At 38.6% G+C, this 15607-nt stretch overlaps 1 protein-coding gene across 9 annotated transcripts in view; it reads right to left on the bottom strand.

Annotated features, from left to right (window-relative positions):
• LOC134219086 (putative transcription factor capicua) overlaps positions 1-15607 on the bottom strand; it is a 196324-nt gene that overhangs the window by 95711 nt on the left and 85006 nt on the right. For all 9 annotated transcript variants that reach the window (XM_062697770.1, XM_062697769.1, XM_062697776.1 and 6 more), the window contains exon 2: positions 836-1524. In XM_062697770.1, coding sequence (XP_062553754.1) covers positions 836-1117 — 282 coding nt within the window. In that variant the 5' untranslated portion in view covers positions 1118-1524. The remainder of the gene's footprint in view (positions 1-835; positions 1525-15607) is intronic.

Here is a 15607-nt window from a genome sequence, read left to right as displayed (position 1 = left end):
AACGACGAAATCGACAGTTTGTTTTCACATTTTAAAAAATGCTCACGCTCCCTTCTGGATATTTTGTTTCGCATGAGGAAGAATTGAAATAAATTCAAATTAATCCGGCCATGGTTACACAATGAGGATCGGAAGCACTGGATTTGTAACCGAGCAAGACGATTACTGGGATGTAAGTTAATCTGCCACGAAGGTCCTACTACAGAATACTTGGTATTAAAAGTACTAGTACTGATTCGGTATTCATTTTTTGATAAGTTTAATTTAGTAGAAAACATGTATTTGCATGTTGTTTATATTGTGGTCATGCAACATACTGTGAAAAGTAACTTCACTCAGGTCACTAATTTAGCAACGCTGTGACCTGAACATTTTTGTGGCAAACAACCAAATTAAGTCCAAACATTCAAAGTCTGCGCGAGAGCGTAGTTCAAAAATCAGCTGCACCGAATACCCCTTTCCTAATAATACAAGTTCATCCATCCACCTCTCGAAATCAGTCAATAGTGATGATGACTTTTCACCTCAATATTATATTGCCGTTGTTGATTATTTTGTTGTACTTTAGTATGAACAGGCATTTGTACTATACGGGGTTTCAGTTTTTTTTTGCTGTCAGTCACGGCGATAAGAACCGGCAAGCTGCTGGCAAGCTAAGCAACCTGCCTATAATATGCGATTGCTTTTCGATTATTTGTATTTATCACCGTACCGTTCGACCCCACGAAACAATTTCGTGCGCACGTCCGCGTCACGCGAACCAACCCTACAAACAAGCGAAACGAGCCCATTCGTCTTCGATGGTTGTCTGCCTGTGATCAATCGCGTGACTCACCTCCGCTTCGGTATCACATTCTGTTGTGATGATTCCGCCACGTTGTTGCTCCTGCTGTTGACTGTGACCTTGGCTATCGCCGCTACCAGTGCCAGCCTGGGTCCCGCCGATCAAATCCCGCTGTTGCACTGGATGCTCCTGAAGCTGGTAGAACTGACTTTGCGGCGGGATGTTCTGTTGGCCGGATTGCGAACTCTGCGGACTGTAGCTAGCTGCCGATGCACTCGTCGTAGTCGTTTTAGTCGTCGTACTGCTGCCCAACTGGGTTACTGATAGGTGCATATTACTTCGAACGCTGCCTCTGATAAGAGATTTGCAGTTCTGTTTCGCTCTTTTTCTTCGTTATTCCTTAACCCTCACACGGCGAGCACCATCGCATCCTCGTCCGTCCATCACGGGGTGAACATCACAACAAAAACACAACGAATCAACACTACACTCTACGACTTTGGGACGTACACTTTTCACCTTGCGATTAAAATTGGCCATTGATTCACACAGATACACTTTTGGGACACGTTTGATTTTGGCTTGGAATTTTTACTCTTCCCGGAAAACTACACAAAACTATATACAAACTCTTCCTGCACCATATAGATTGGATCCACGATCGGGCTGATACTGCTTCGCCGGCTGTCGTCGCCGCCAGTGGACCTTGCTATGCACGACGGGTCGGAATGGGAGTGTCGCTGGAAGAAAATAGAAAACGGAAACAAACATGATTACATATTTGCTGAATAAACATTGGCAGAATCTGCATCGGCCAGTCAGTGTGGTTATTCATTTGATGATCTAATAGGTTTAGATAGCACGAATGGTTACTGGTACCACATCGTCGAGTGGGGTTAGAAAAAATCTCGCGTATATACTACTGCTGAATATAATTAATGGTCTTGAAGCAATGTTATCAGCTTCTGTGGCTTGCAGTGAATATCTATGTTCAGGACCGAGTCCAAACAATTAACAACCCGAAAATTTCATTGTCTAGATTAGAAATCAAATCCAATCATCATTGGCATGGTTTAGTTTTGTAGCAGTACACAAATCAATGAGATAAGATTCTCATACGTAAGTTTAATACCTGTTCGTGCAAAAAATTGTTTGCAAAAAGACTTTTTGACGCGATATGTAGTACGTTTCTTCTTGAAGATTTGGTTAGATACTACGCATGAGCAAACATTTGAATTTTCAATCAAGTTACATATAAACTTTATAAAGTGAAAATGATTTCAAAACTAGAGAGAGAATCGGAGCTGGCCTACTGATTCCAGAATAATCACGGGGTCAAGTGGGTTAGGTTTTTTTTTTATAATCCTAATAGATCCTAATGACCTTTTTGAACGTCTTAAAACTCATCTTTTGGTGAGTCAAACTACATGATTTCGCAAGACATGTTCAATAGATTACATTTGGTTGATTACATTTTTTTCAGGATTTTATTTTTTGAAATTTATTGAAATATAAAAATATCACATTTTTTAGGCAATTTCTTCGGAGTTAGTATTTCGGGAAATTTCCCATCCCTGACGTCTGTTTTTAAGATCTTACAAACATTAAAACTGCTGTAGAAACCACCGTCATTGACCGGTTCTTTCGCAACAATTTGCGTTCCAATTATTCCAGAATCCGTTGGGGCCAGTTGTCCACGGAAAAAGTGGCCATTTACAAATTTAAACTTTGATTTTACAAAACAATGATGGGAATGATGTTTTTAGGGTTCCTGGGCCACTCGGGTTCAATCTGGCCACATCGGACACAATAAGGAAGACCGCTGAAATGGTAATTTTCAAAATTTAGTCAAAATAAGACAGTCTTCAGTGCCTCGTAAGTTAAGTCAAGTAGTTTGAAAAAAAAAACGATGAAACGTGCCGCACTCATGTCATCAAGGTCAGGACGGCGCCAAACCGGAACGACAAACAAAATGCGGTAGCCAAAACCCGCCCCAAAGCAATTGTCGGCGTCGGGACAGGAGTTTTACGTTGCCACATCACGATTGACAGTTCGGAGGGTAAAAGGAAGAAGAGGGTGGACAAAACCTCCAGAAAATTCTTGGTGTTGCAGGCTATATACGGGTGTGACAAGGTGAATCAGCCGTACATCATCACAAGTGCCATCAATGGACAAATCTTCCGAGCTGGGTGCCCCTAGAAGCGCTTGCTGCCTTTCCTGGGGTCTGACGGAGGCGAGACGCTATTTTGGCCGGATTTGGCATCCTGTCATTACACGCTGCCGGTGTTATACAGGTACAAATAATGTTGCTTTTGTACCAAATGACATTAACCCACCGAACCCGCCGAAGCTTCATCCAATTAAAAAAAAAAAATAGAAAACCAAAAAGAACAAGCGGAATTTGAAGAAGCAGTGGGAAAAAGTATCAAAATAAATCGGTCCCACCATTGCGCAAAACCTTACGAGACGTGTCAGGGCAAAAGGCGAGCATTCGGTTATAAAGAGGAAATCTAATAAACCAATATACACTGGAGTCGCTTTTTACGCGATTTCTGTGATTTACGCGGTTTTTATTTACGCGATTTTTCAAAAAAGTCTTGAAATCACGTGAAAATCATAAAAAGTGAAGTCTTTTTCAGGGGAGCACACTTAGAGCAGAGGTTCCCAAACTTTTGGATATGCGACCCACCTAGCAGAATCCCATATTGCTTGCGACCCACCAGGTATCAAATGTATTGATTTTGTGAAATTAGATAAAAATGAGTTCGCGTTAGATTAGACATATCATAATAAATTGCCTTTTACCCCATCATTGTATTTGTCCAAATTTCGTCAATTTTTTTAATTGGATGTGGATTGCATTTCGATGGGATTTGAATTGAATTTGAGTTGGTTTGGATTGGATTTGAAATTTATTCAGATTGGATTTGAATTGAATTTCGATTTGATTAGGATTGGATTTGAATTAGATTTGGATTGGATTTTAAATTGATTTGGATTTGATTTAGATTGGATTCGAATTGGATTAGGATTGGTTTTGGAATGAGTCTAAGCCCCAATTAGATTTGGATTGTATAGGACTTCTTTCTACTTGCCCGAATATCGTATAACAAAAAAAGGCCGTTGACCTCGTCAGGTTTGTTGTTCATATCATATCATCATAATTTAGATCCTAATTTAAATTATGGATTAGTTTTGGGACAAAATAGTAACAAAATTATGAATTAGGATTTGTCTTTCGCGACCCACCACTGAACAGCCCACGGCCCCCTGGGGGTCGCGACCCACAGTTTGGGAACCTCTGACTTAGAGTATTTAATGGAGATACGATGCAGGGTCATTAGAGCGAAGGCCATCAGTCCCGAAGGTCATTTGGCCACAGCCATTAGGCCGAATGAGAAGTGAGAAATGACGAGTATTATGTGAGATGTGAGAAGCAAAAAGGGAGAAGTAAGAAGTGTGAAATGAGAAGCGAGAAATAAGGAAGTGAGCAGGGAGGAAGTGAGAAGTAAGAAGTGAGAAGCGAGAAGTGAGTAGTAAGAAGTAAGATGTGAGAGGTGACAAGTGAGAATTAAGAAATGATATGTGAGAAGTGAGAAATAATTCGTGAGATGTGAGAAGTGATAAGTGAGAAATTAGAAGTAATATGTGAGATGTGAGAAGCAGGAAGTGAAAGAAATGATGAATTGACAAGTGAGGGGCAAGAAGTGAATAATGAGAAGTGAGTAATGAAACTGAAATGTGCGATGTGAGAAGCACAAAGTGATAAGTGAGAAGTGAGAAGCGATAAAAAAGAAATGAGATTGAGAAGTGAGAAGTAACAAATGAGAAATTAGATTTGATAAGTTAGATTCAAGATGTGAGAATAGAGAAGCTAGAAGAGAGAAGTAAGAAGTACGAAGTGGAAAATGAGAAGTGTAAAGTGAGAAGTCATTAGTAAGAAGTGAATAGTGAGAAGTAGGAACTGAGAAGTGTGAAATAAGGAATGATATGCGAGTAGTGAGAAGTAAAAGAAGAGAAGTGGAAACTGATTTTTGAAAAGAAAAAAGTGAGAAGTGAGATATGAGGCGTAAGATGTAAGAAGTCAGAAATAAGAAATGAGAAATAAGAAGTGAGAGACGAGAAAAGAATAGTGAGAAGTAAGAAATTAGATAAAGATGTGAGATCTAAAAAGTTAGAAGTGAGAAACGAGAAGTGATAAGTGAGAGCGGAGAAATGAGAAGCTACAAGTGAGAAGTGAGATTTAGAAACGAGAAGTGTGAAATTCGATATGAGAACTGAGATGTAAGATGTGAGAGTGATAAGTGAGAGCCGAGAAGTAGGAAGCGACAAATGAGAAGTGAGAAATTCAATACGAGAAGTGAGATGTAAGATGTGAGAGGCAAGAAGCGAGAAGTGAGACGTAAGAAGCAAGAAATGAATGGAAAGGCAAGAATGGTGAAGTTAGATGGGAGAAGTGGGGTGAAAAGTGAGAAATGAGATAAAGATGTGAGATGAGAAAAGCGAGAAGTGATAAGTGAGAGCCGAGAAATGAAAAGTGAGAAGTGATATTTAGAAGTGAGAAATTCGATACGAGAAGTGAGATGTAAGATGTGAGAAGCGAGAAGTGACAAACGAGAAGTGATAAATGAGAGCCGAGAAGTGAGAAGTTCAATACATGAAGTGAGATATGAGAAGTGAGGAGTGAGAAATAAAAAGCAACATGTGAGATGTAAGAAGCAAAAAGAGAGAAGTTAGAAGGGAGAATTGAGATGTGAGAAACAAAGGGCTGAGAAATGAAAAGTGAGATGAAAGAAGTGAATAATAAGATAAAGATGTGATATGTGAGAAGGGACAAGTGTATCACGCGAATTTAACGTCACATATTCCATTGCATGGATTGCAATCGTGACGTCATGCTCGTTTGGCTACACAAATTGAGAGTTCGTTCGGCTACACTCGTCCTCGCCTCAGATTTGGGTACAATTTTGGTACGATTTTTGTACAATATTTAGGCCACAACCCGGGATGCGGGTGGTCGTCGAGCAACTCGATAACATTATCGAGTTGGCAAGCGGAAAGCAGAACATCTCAGTAAGGAACTGAGACAGAACCTGCTGGTGCAGCGCCATGATGCTCGAGTCGTAGGACAAGAAGAGAACGCTTTTATCAGCCACCCTGGGGAAGCGAGAAGGCCGACAAAGGTGCCACAACCAAGGCCTTCTCCCATCCTTGAAAGAGCGACTTTGGCCCAAGAGACGATTGATTTTTCCCTTAAGGCAAACGAGGAAAATGCTGCGTCTAATCAAAAACGGCTCAGGCATTAAACAGGCTCGGAGCAAAACAAACCGTAGGCGACCATAAAGGCCAAAAGTCAGAGTGGTGGAGCCTGAAGGGCGTGTCAGCCGGCCGGTGCCATCGGTACAAGGGATCGAGAATCCCTGGCAGCTGGTCAGTAGCTCAAAGCGGAAGTCCAGAAAGTTAAGGACAGAGTAGAGGCCATGTTGGTGAAAACTGATAAGGATAAGTACGCCGACGTCGATGCGGGCGACCGAAAAGCTTTCGGCGCTATCTATATATATAAAACTCAATGTTTGTATGTATGTTTGTATGTATGTTCCAGCATAACTTCTGAACGCATTGGCCGATTTCAACCAAATTTGGAACACACATTCTTTATCTTAAGGAGACGACGATAGGGGGGTTAGGGATGCTCTTTAGAAAAGTGGGACGGTGTGGGGGGAGGGGTATTGCTAAGGTATCGATCAACTCAGTGTACCTTCTGAACCCCTTGGCCGATTCCAACCAAATTTGGAACACACAATTTTTATCTTAAGGAGACAACGATGGGGGTTAGGGATGCTGTTTGGAAAAGGGGGACTGTATGGGGGGAGGGGTATTGCTAAGTCATCGATCAACTCAGTGTACCTTCTGAACCCTTAGGCCGATTTCAACCAAATTTGGAACACACATTCTTTATCTTAGGGAGACGATGATGGGGGGTCAGGAATGCTCTTTGGAAAAGGGGGAGGGTGTGGTGGGGAGGGGTATTTCTTAGTTATCAATCAACTCAGTGTTCCTTCTGAACCCCTTGGCCGATTCCAACCTAATTAGGAACACACAATCTTTATCTTAAGGAGACGACGATGGGGGTTAGGGATGCTCTTTGGAAAAGAGGGAGGATATGGGAGGAGGGGTATTGGTAAGGTATCGATCAACTCAGTGTTCCTTCTGAACCCCTTGGCCGATTCCAACCTAATTTGGAACACACAATCTTTATCTTAAGGAGACGACGATGGGGGTTAGGGATGCTCTTTGGAAAAGAGGGAGGGTATGGGGGGAGGGGTATTGCTAAGGTATCGATCAACTCAGTGTATCTTCTGAACCCATTGGCCGTTCTCAACCAAATTTGGAACACACATTCTTCATATTAAAGAGACGACGATAGTGTGGTTAGGGATGCTTTTTTAAAGAGGGAGGGTATGGGGGGAGAAGTATTGTTCAGCAATCGATCATCTCAATGTAAGTCTTGAATCTAATGACCGATTTGAACCAAATTTGTATCAAATATTGTATGTCCTAAGGAAACAATTTTTACTGGATGTGGGTAGGTCATTTTAAAAGAGGGAGGGTGTGAGAGAGGGGTTTTGTTTAGTTATCGGTCAATTCAGCATAACTTTTGAACCCATTTACCGATGTCCACCACATTTGCAACCCATATTCTCAGTTTAAGGAAGACTATGTCAGACTGGGTGGGAGTGTCATAGCTGAATGAGAGAGAGGGTATATTTAGTAAACGAACAGTTTAGTATACCTTTTTACTGAATGGGTCAATTCACACAAAATTTGTAAACACGTAATCTCTGCCCAGAACTATTATAGAGAGGTTGGGAGACACTTTTGGAATGCGGGAGGTTATTGGGGTTGGGTATTGTTTAGAAAACGACTAATTTTAAAATCCCTCTCCGGTGTTGAACTTAGTCTGTAGATTAAAAAAACCACCTTAACAAAGATTAAAAAAATAAAATAAAATAAAATCCCTCTTATTTAGTTCATTCGAGGTTCTTTGACATTGTACAAGGCTCCGAAAACAAATTTCCTGAATTCCTCAAAAATAGCAAATCTTCGACAATAACATTTTCCCGGTAATAACATTTCCCCGAAAATGACTTCAACGAAAATGATATTTCCCAAAAATGATTCTTACCGATACACATATTCCAGAATATGACATTTCCCTGAAAATGACATATCCCTGAATGAAGCAGGCCATTAACATAACACTATTTGGCCTAAGGTCATTCGACATGAAGGGCATTTGGGATATTTATGAACAGCATCAGAAAAACCTTTCATAGAAAGCATGATGGGTATAGAACCATGGTAATTGTTACCCTTCATCGGAATCATGGTTTGCCCAGTGAAAAGCAATGATTCATTTGTTTCCTTCTGGATGATGGATGTGATTGCTTCTTTAAAAGTAGGCATTTGCCCGGAATAAGGCAATGGTGAGTGTGATCCCTTCTTTAAAAATGGGAGTTTGACCGGAATAAAGCATCGGTGGATGTTTTTCCTTCTTTAGCAATTGACGTTTGCCCGGAATAAGGCTATTCAAACCAACGATCTCTTTTTTAAGATCAGTCAATGCTTCCAAAAGCCTTCTTTAAATCAAATGATGAAGTATCAATAAGTTAACACAATTACTCTGTTGACCAATTGGTTTTATCTTTTTTTTATTGTGAAAAAACTGAAAACCAAACTGGCAATTCCGAGCAAGGCCGGGTACATAAAGCTAGTCTACAATAAGGAGCATGTACCATATTTGAAACAAGTCGACAGACCTTTTGTTACGCGTGTAGATCTAAAAGTCTTACTTGAGGATTTTTTTTGAAAGCCAAGAAGTTATATTGTGTACATATTCTATTCTATGTACTACAAGGAGCCTGCACCATATATGAAACAGGTTGAAAGACCTTTGGTCACGCGTGTAAATCTAAAGACCTTTCTTCTAGGATTTTTTTCTTTGGTAGCCATGAAGTTATGCTGTAAAATATATTTTATTCTATGTCCCACAAGAAGCATATTTGAAAGAAATCGATAGACCAATTCTATTCTATGTAGCACAAAGAGACTTTAGTGTAGTAGAAACCTGCCCATTATTATTTTATTTATTTCCTAAAATTTCGAAGAAAATCCGACTAAAAATAAATTGTTGGCTACTTTAGTGACTTGAGGTTGAAACAAGAGACTATTTAGTGACTAATTCGAAAAATATACCAACTCGCTAAAAAGTGACCGCTAAGCACGAAGCTCCATTCAATTTATATTACAAGCGTTATTGGAGTTTGGTATACTTATCAGCTCCGTACTGCTCAAGAAATTTTATAAGCGGAATCGCTTTTTGTCCTTTTTGTACAGCACTTTAGAAGTCCATACCACCTATTAGAATGAGGAAATCGAGACCCCCCCTAATAGCCCCTCGAATGCAAACCCACTATCATTCAATTGAGCCAAACCACTCAACGAACGCAACGAACACACGAAGCAAAGAAATTAATCCAAACAAGAAATAAACAACCGTGCTTATTATTTGTGACAGTTGTGCTAAAAAATGGGCAATATAAACACAATTCACACATGTGTAGTTACAATAAGAACAGCAAACTTTGGAATTTTACCAGCTTTACTATCAATATTGCACATTTTAGTGCTTGGAGCTTCCCTTCCCTGTACTCGGCCGTCGCCGCTGTCCACCGGAACACCAACACAACACGATGACCGTTGGTTGGCTCTCAAGCTTGCGCGCTGTTCTCGGTTTCGGACAGTGAATGTGTGACACTGCTTTATACCTTCTTCGCAAAGTTCAGTCATCGCTTCGGCGTTCACGCGCCACACCACCAATATTCCTCCATTGTTGTAGAGACGCTGGCCTCGAGCGTTCGGTGGGTGCTTGTTGCTGCTCCCGGAGCTGCTCGGCTATGTACGCTATCGCACGTTGGTATCCAACGTTCTTTCTCTCGGCCCGGTCTTAGAGCTGGCAGTGTTACAGCAACGGCAACAATCCAATTGTCGGAAAAAATTTCATTCAACAAACTGGTCTCCCACTTTTCTCGTGCTCGCGCGGTTGTTGGAGTTGGAGAACGTTGTATGTATCCATCCGCGCTTACTGCCAACGTCTCTAGACGTCGCATCCGTCTTCCGTTCCGACTTGGTTCCTTTGTTGAATCGAGATTTACAATGGGACGTTCGCTCAATGGGAGATTAGTGTGTAAACATATAAACTGGAAGGTGCAGTAAGTAGAAAAGCCAATGGCTATTTTTCAAGAGTGGAACGTAAGCTGAAAAAAGCACGGGCATGTAAATCTATAAATGGCACTTTTTGAATGATTTGTTCGATCGTGGAATATATAAGATCTTCGAACTTTTATTAGGATAATTATTATAATAACAATTCAATAATTCGAACTTTTGTCTTTATTTTTTTGATTTTTATTAAGTAACTAGTCGACCCGGCAGACGTTGTCCTGCATAGTAGGCGGAAATGCGTGCTGTGAACTGCCCATGCAAAATTTCCATACGAATCTTTATATTAGTTTTTCACGGTTTACTCAACTTAAGTCGTGATTTTCGTAGGAAGAAATGTCATATAAACCCGTCGGAAACTATAACGAATGTAACTGCTGAAGGAATGAATCAAATCCATTCAGCCGGTTTCGAGTTATGCGGATACGAACACAGACCATTTCATTTTTATTACATAGAAGATAAGTTCATCACATAGGAAAATTTGAACTTACTCGATATTGTAGGTTGTATCGAGTACCCTCCAAAGGCTTATCGAGTTAGATAAGTTTTTTTTTTAAATTGGTTTGAATAAATCAATCAGAATGGCATTTTCTCCCATTAGCGCTTGTAAAAATAAAACCCATAGTTTTCTGCCTCAGCTACATTATTGTCTTTCACTATTGAAATCTTGATAGCACATTTACCCGAACTCATACTGTTGACCTCTATGGGAAAGTTTCTCCTATCAAATGTCTTTTCATAGGGTAAAACGACCTATTATGGAGGGGTTAAGCACCGTGTCAAAACCAAAATTGATTTCAAAAATTGTTTAAAAATTACCTGTAGCATAATCGAAATTTTACTAATAATATTAGTAGAGTAGCTTGTAACTTGTATTTTTCTGTTGCATAATGAATCTACAAGTATGAATTTACAAGACTAATATTACAAGTAAACCGCACTAATAATATTAGCGGAATTTACAAGTATTTGTTGCATAAAGAAAATACAATTAGAAATTATTAGCGATGGCTTGTAGTTTCTTTTACAAGTATGAATGGTGCTGTAATTTAATTTACAAGTAGCTTTTATTTTATTATTTTAGCTGTGCAAAGTAATTATGCATCGTTTAATTGTTTTTAACGACTTAACAGAGAAAGAAACTATTATTCTAGTTGATTCAAATTACCATATAATGAAATACTGTGCTTAGTGCATAACACTGAGAATTATGAAAATTTTCAAATGACTTATATATACTTATATATAGTAGAAGTACTTTAAGTGCTGACATCAAGTATTCAAATGGTGGAGCGCTAAAGATCATTAGCAATTATGCAGTACACAGAAACCCGAAACTTCTCAAAAGTGGGTTGTTTTAGGTCAACTCCGTACTTTGTACCAAAACCCCAATTTGAGTAAAATGAGTTTCCTAACACTTAGTAGTTTAACTTAATCCTTTTAAAATATATTACCAAAGCTGAGTTTAGTTTATCCAAAGTTGACTTTATTTATCTCAAACTTGAGAAATTAATTTACTGAAATTTGTATTATTGTATTATTGTACTAAACAATTTCGTTTAAGACCATGCATATTTCTTTATTTTTGACAACAATCATGGGAAAGAAAGGAAAAACGTAAAAACTACCTAAATTCTGAATAGAATTTATTGCGATAGGGTAACAGTTCCGATAGTCGTGGGTGTTCCTATAGTTGCGGTAGTACGGTTTGCAGGGAATTTACAAATTAAACGCAGTAACCCACATCACCGATCAATTAGTCGACCTGTCATAACACGATGGGAACAAAAATAACATTGGAATCTCATTTAAACTGGTAAAGTATCTTTGAAATACTTTATTTTTTTCTTTCCCTTGCACCAATAGTTGCGGTAGTGTTCCAATAGTTGCGAATCCCGTATAAAACCTATGGGATTCGCAACTATAGGAACGCGAATTATAAAATATCGCAACTATTGGAACACTGTACCAATAATTGGAGGATTAATTTTAGGTAAGAATAAAGGATTTTGATGAAATTATGGCACGAAAAGATTATTTAGTTACTAGATAAAGATTGTCGCTGTCGTCGCTGTCCGGAACATCTTTTGCTGGCGAGGATAGGGGAGCTAAATGTCAAAGAAGGAAAATCCATACGATTTGACAGGTATGTACCACACATGTTCCGAAAAGCAGAACAAAGGGAACCGAAGCGACAATCTTTATCTAGTAACTAAAATATCTTTTATGGCACGTTTCGAATAAAATAGAGATAATGAGCTTTCGGATGCACTATAAAGGTAAAGGAAATGAAGTATGGATTAGGTGTTATGGAGAAATTTGTGTTGGAACGTCCTTAGTTCCTCCACTATCGGGTCTTTTGCCCTATTCTCATCAGTTAGTATTTTGAACTAAAAAAAATCGTTCAAATTTCATAATCGAATTAGAAGCAAAATCCAAACTTGCATAAGTCTCACAATACACGTAAATTAAACCCGTTTCAAAAACACACCACAAACAAGTCTATCGGGATTCGATTTATCATGGAGGATACGTACGCGTAACTTACAAATCGCCCTAATAAAACTTAAGTCAATCCCAAAGACCACGTAAAAACGACTCCAGTGTGCATTACATTGGCTTGGTTAAAACTGCCAATACCACGAAGCCGGCTTAAACCGCGGAATCAATAAATTTACAAAGATAATAATTCGTGTTTCGTGCATATTTATCGCAGTCAAAACATATATTATATCCACAAATTTGCAAACAAACGTAAACAAATCGTTTACCTCCGCATTGACAGTGAACTGTCGGATGAATTTTGACAGGTAAATGAACCTGACGGACTTGTAATTTCAATCTTACTAATAATACAAGTACTAATATTATTAGTTGGCAAAACATTATTATGCGACGCAAATTACAAGTACTTGTAATTTGTTGACTTGTAACTTGTAACTTGTAGCTAATATTATTAGTCTGATTATGCTACAGGACCCTGTTGGTCTTTTTCCACATTGCAGTAGTTGAATAGGTTGCTCGTTAGCTATAGATTTGTAAATAATACGTCAGTTGTGCTAAACTTATGTTGTTTTGTTTTTATCAGAATAAAAACAAACTACCGCAATAATAGGACGCAGCTGAGAGAGAGAAGACAGCTCGCTTTATTTACGTTCATCCTAATGTCACCGCGATCCAGTCACTGCGAATCGAAAAAGTAAACACTGCGATGGAACTTCAAATGGTCGTAACCAAAATTATGTATTTGGCAATTTATGTTCGCAACTTTTCTTATATCTGCTGCAGTGAATTGAACCCGTAATTATCTATGTGAATGATCCCGTATTATGAGAAATAGGTTTTGTTCCACGTTAGGAAGTTCATAACCATTAAAATCAGCTAATTCGAACAAGTTTTTATTGGAGTGAAAAATGTTGCTTCCGACGTTATGAAATGTTACTTTGATGTTACGGTTTCCACACAAATAAAGAAGAAGAAGACATAGTAAATAAACGATCTGTCAGTGAGCTGGCTTCTCTCTCAGGGAAGCAGTTGCCCATCGTTGCGACATTTTTTCAAGGTCCGTCCTATTGTTGCGGTATTGCATGCAATTCTTATGGAAATCGATACCACAACAATAGGACCTTAGCACTACCGCAATAATAGGCTCAAAGGATTCAAATTTTTAATGAAAAATGTTGATTTTTCATAATTTTGAACGGAATTTTGTCAAACAAAAGCTGTTCCAGTCGTTAATTCGATGAGTTTTAGCGTATCCAAAATTGTTTTTAATGCTATTATATCCAGAATGGATTATTTTAACACTACCGCAACATTAGGACATACCACAACGATAGGACGTTTTACCCTATTTGAAAAATCAACAATCAAGTAACTGTTAGTTTAAAAAAAGCAGACTATTCGATATTCCTTGAAATTATATAACAGCTTAATTAACAGATCTAAATCATTTTGGGCTGAAGTAAAATGGTTTTCATCTGTAAAACTAATCACGTCCAATATCGCTCTACTAATCGACCAAAGTGTGACTACCGAGCACTACAGTATTCCACATTTCTTGGAAGGGCGCCAAAAAGAATCGACCGTCGTGTGGAAAAAAACAAAGAGCACCTGAACGCTTGGGTCCCCCGTTGCATCGTGTACGAGCGAACGGAGAAAACACTGAATCATTAATGAATAACACACATCAACAAATATATCACCGCCCCCGTCGTTGCCGAAACTACCGTTCCGGTACGATTAAACGATAGCAATAAAAAGACTAACATATATACGCTCTACATATAGTATGATTGATATGTCTAATAAAATAATGTAAAGAGAGCAAAAATAAACAAGGCTCAAAGTTATAAAATAATTCAGTTGAATAAATGAATTGAAATTTAATATCAAATCATTAAGAAAAAATGTATTAGAATAATAAACATTTCAATTCTTATCAAAATTCAGATAACTAATAAAACATTAGACAAAGATTTGGCATTTTTTTCCAAAAAAATCTCAACGAAAATAACAGGAAATAATATGGCTACCTTTGCTTTATATGCAGGAGGTTGTGGGTCCAATCGCAGGTCCGCTCCACTCTCGTACTAAGCACTTTTCTCTATTTTTGACATGTTGTAGTCATCGCAAGAACTCTAAATAAATTACACACAATTTCTTCAATACCTTCAACTTGACTTGAGCTCTTGGCAAATGTAGAGATGTTCTCGGTCTATCCGCGATAGACAGTAAGGACGTGGCCAGGGCTATTATTGGCTTTTTGAAATCAAGAGCTCTTAGAAGAAGCGAATCCTATGTCTCATCTATTGGTTCCCTGTGCAATTGCTATGGTTCTGGTCAATCACGCATTACAACTACAAATTGTACGGAGATAATCAAGGTTTTATTAGGATTTTTTTTTATTAAATTGTATTTTTCATTTTATTATGTTTATTTTTCCAGCTGTCCACAACGTAGAAGGGTTGGTGTTGAATCTCAATAAGAAGATCATCGTCGGTAGGTCGGCCCTGTTGGTTGTACGTAATGTAGATGGGTGGGTGTGGTACCGTTTTCACTTACGATTAGAATGGGTGTGCGTGCACTGTACCTACCTAAGGGACGATGTTCGTCGTCACTCGGAAAGTGGTAGTTATCCGCATTCATAATGTGCCATGTGTGTTTTTCGACATTATTGGGCCACACGTAGTAAAAAAATAAGTCATCATGTTTGTGCTATTGGTACTGTGTAATAATAATAAGGGACGGAGTAAAACTTGTAATGAACGAAATCCAGGGATATCAGGGCTGGTAGCGATAAATGCCGTTCAAAATAGTGACTTAGTGACTAACGATGACGAAAAAAGTGACCAAATAGTGACTTTCAGAAGCAGAAAAAGTGACCAAATAATGACTTTTGTATGAGCTGAGGTGCATTCGTATTGTCACTGTGTAATTCGTAGTAGATCGGAAACTAGGGATATCATATTTTTTTCAAATCCTTATTAGAATGCTATCAGAAATCAAGAAAAGACAAAAATTACAAAAGCAGGAGGA

This window comes from Armigeres subalbatus, chromosome 3, assembly GCF_024139115.2.
Source record: "Armigeres subalbatus isolate Guangzhou_Male chromosome 3, GZ_Asu_2, whole genome shotgun sequence".
Taxonomy (NCBI): domain Eukaryota; kingdom Metazoa; phylum Arthropoda; class Insecta; order Diptera; family Culicidae; genus Armigeres; species Armigeres subalbatus.
This window is presented reverse-complemented; position numbering and strand designations above follow the sequence as displayed.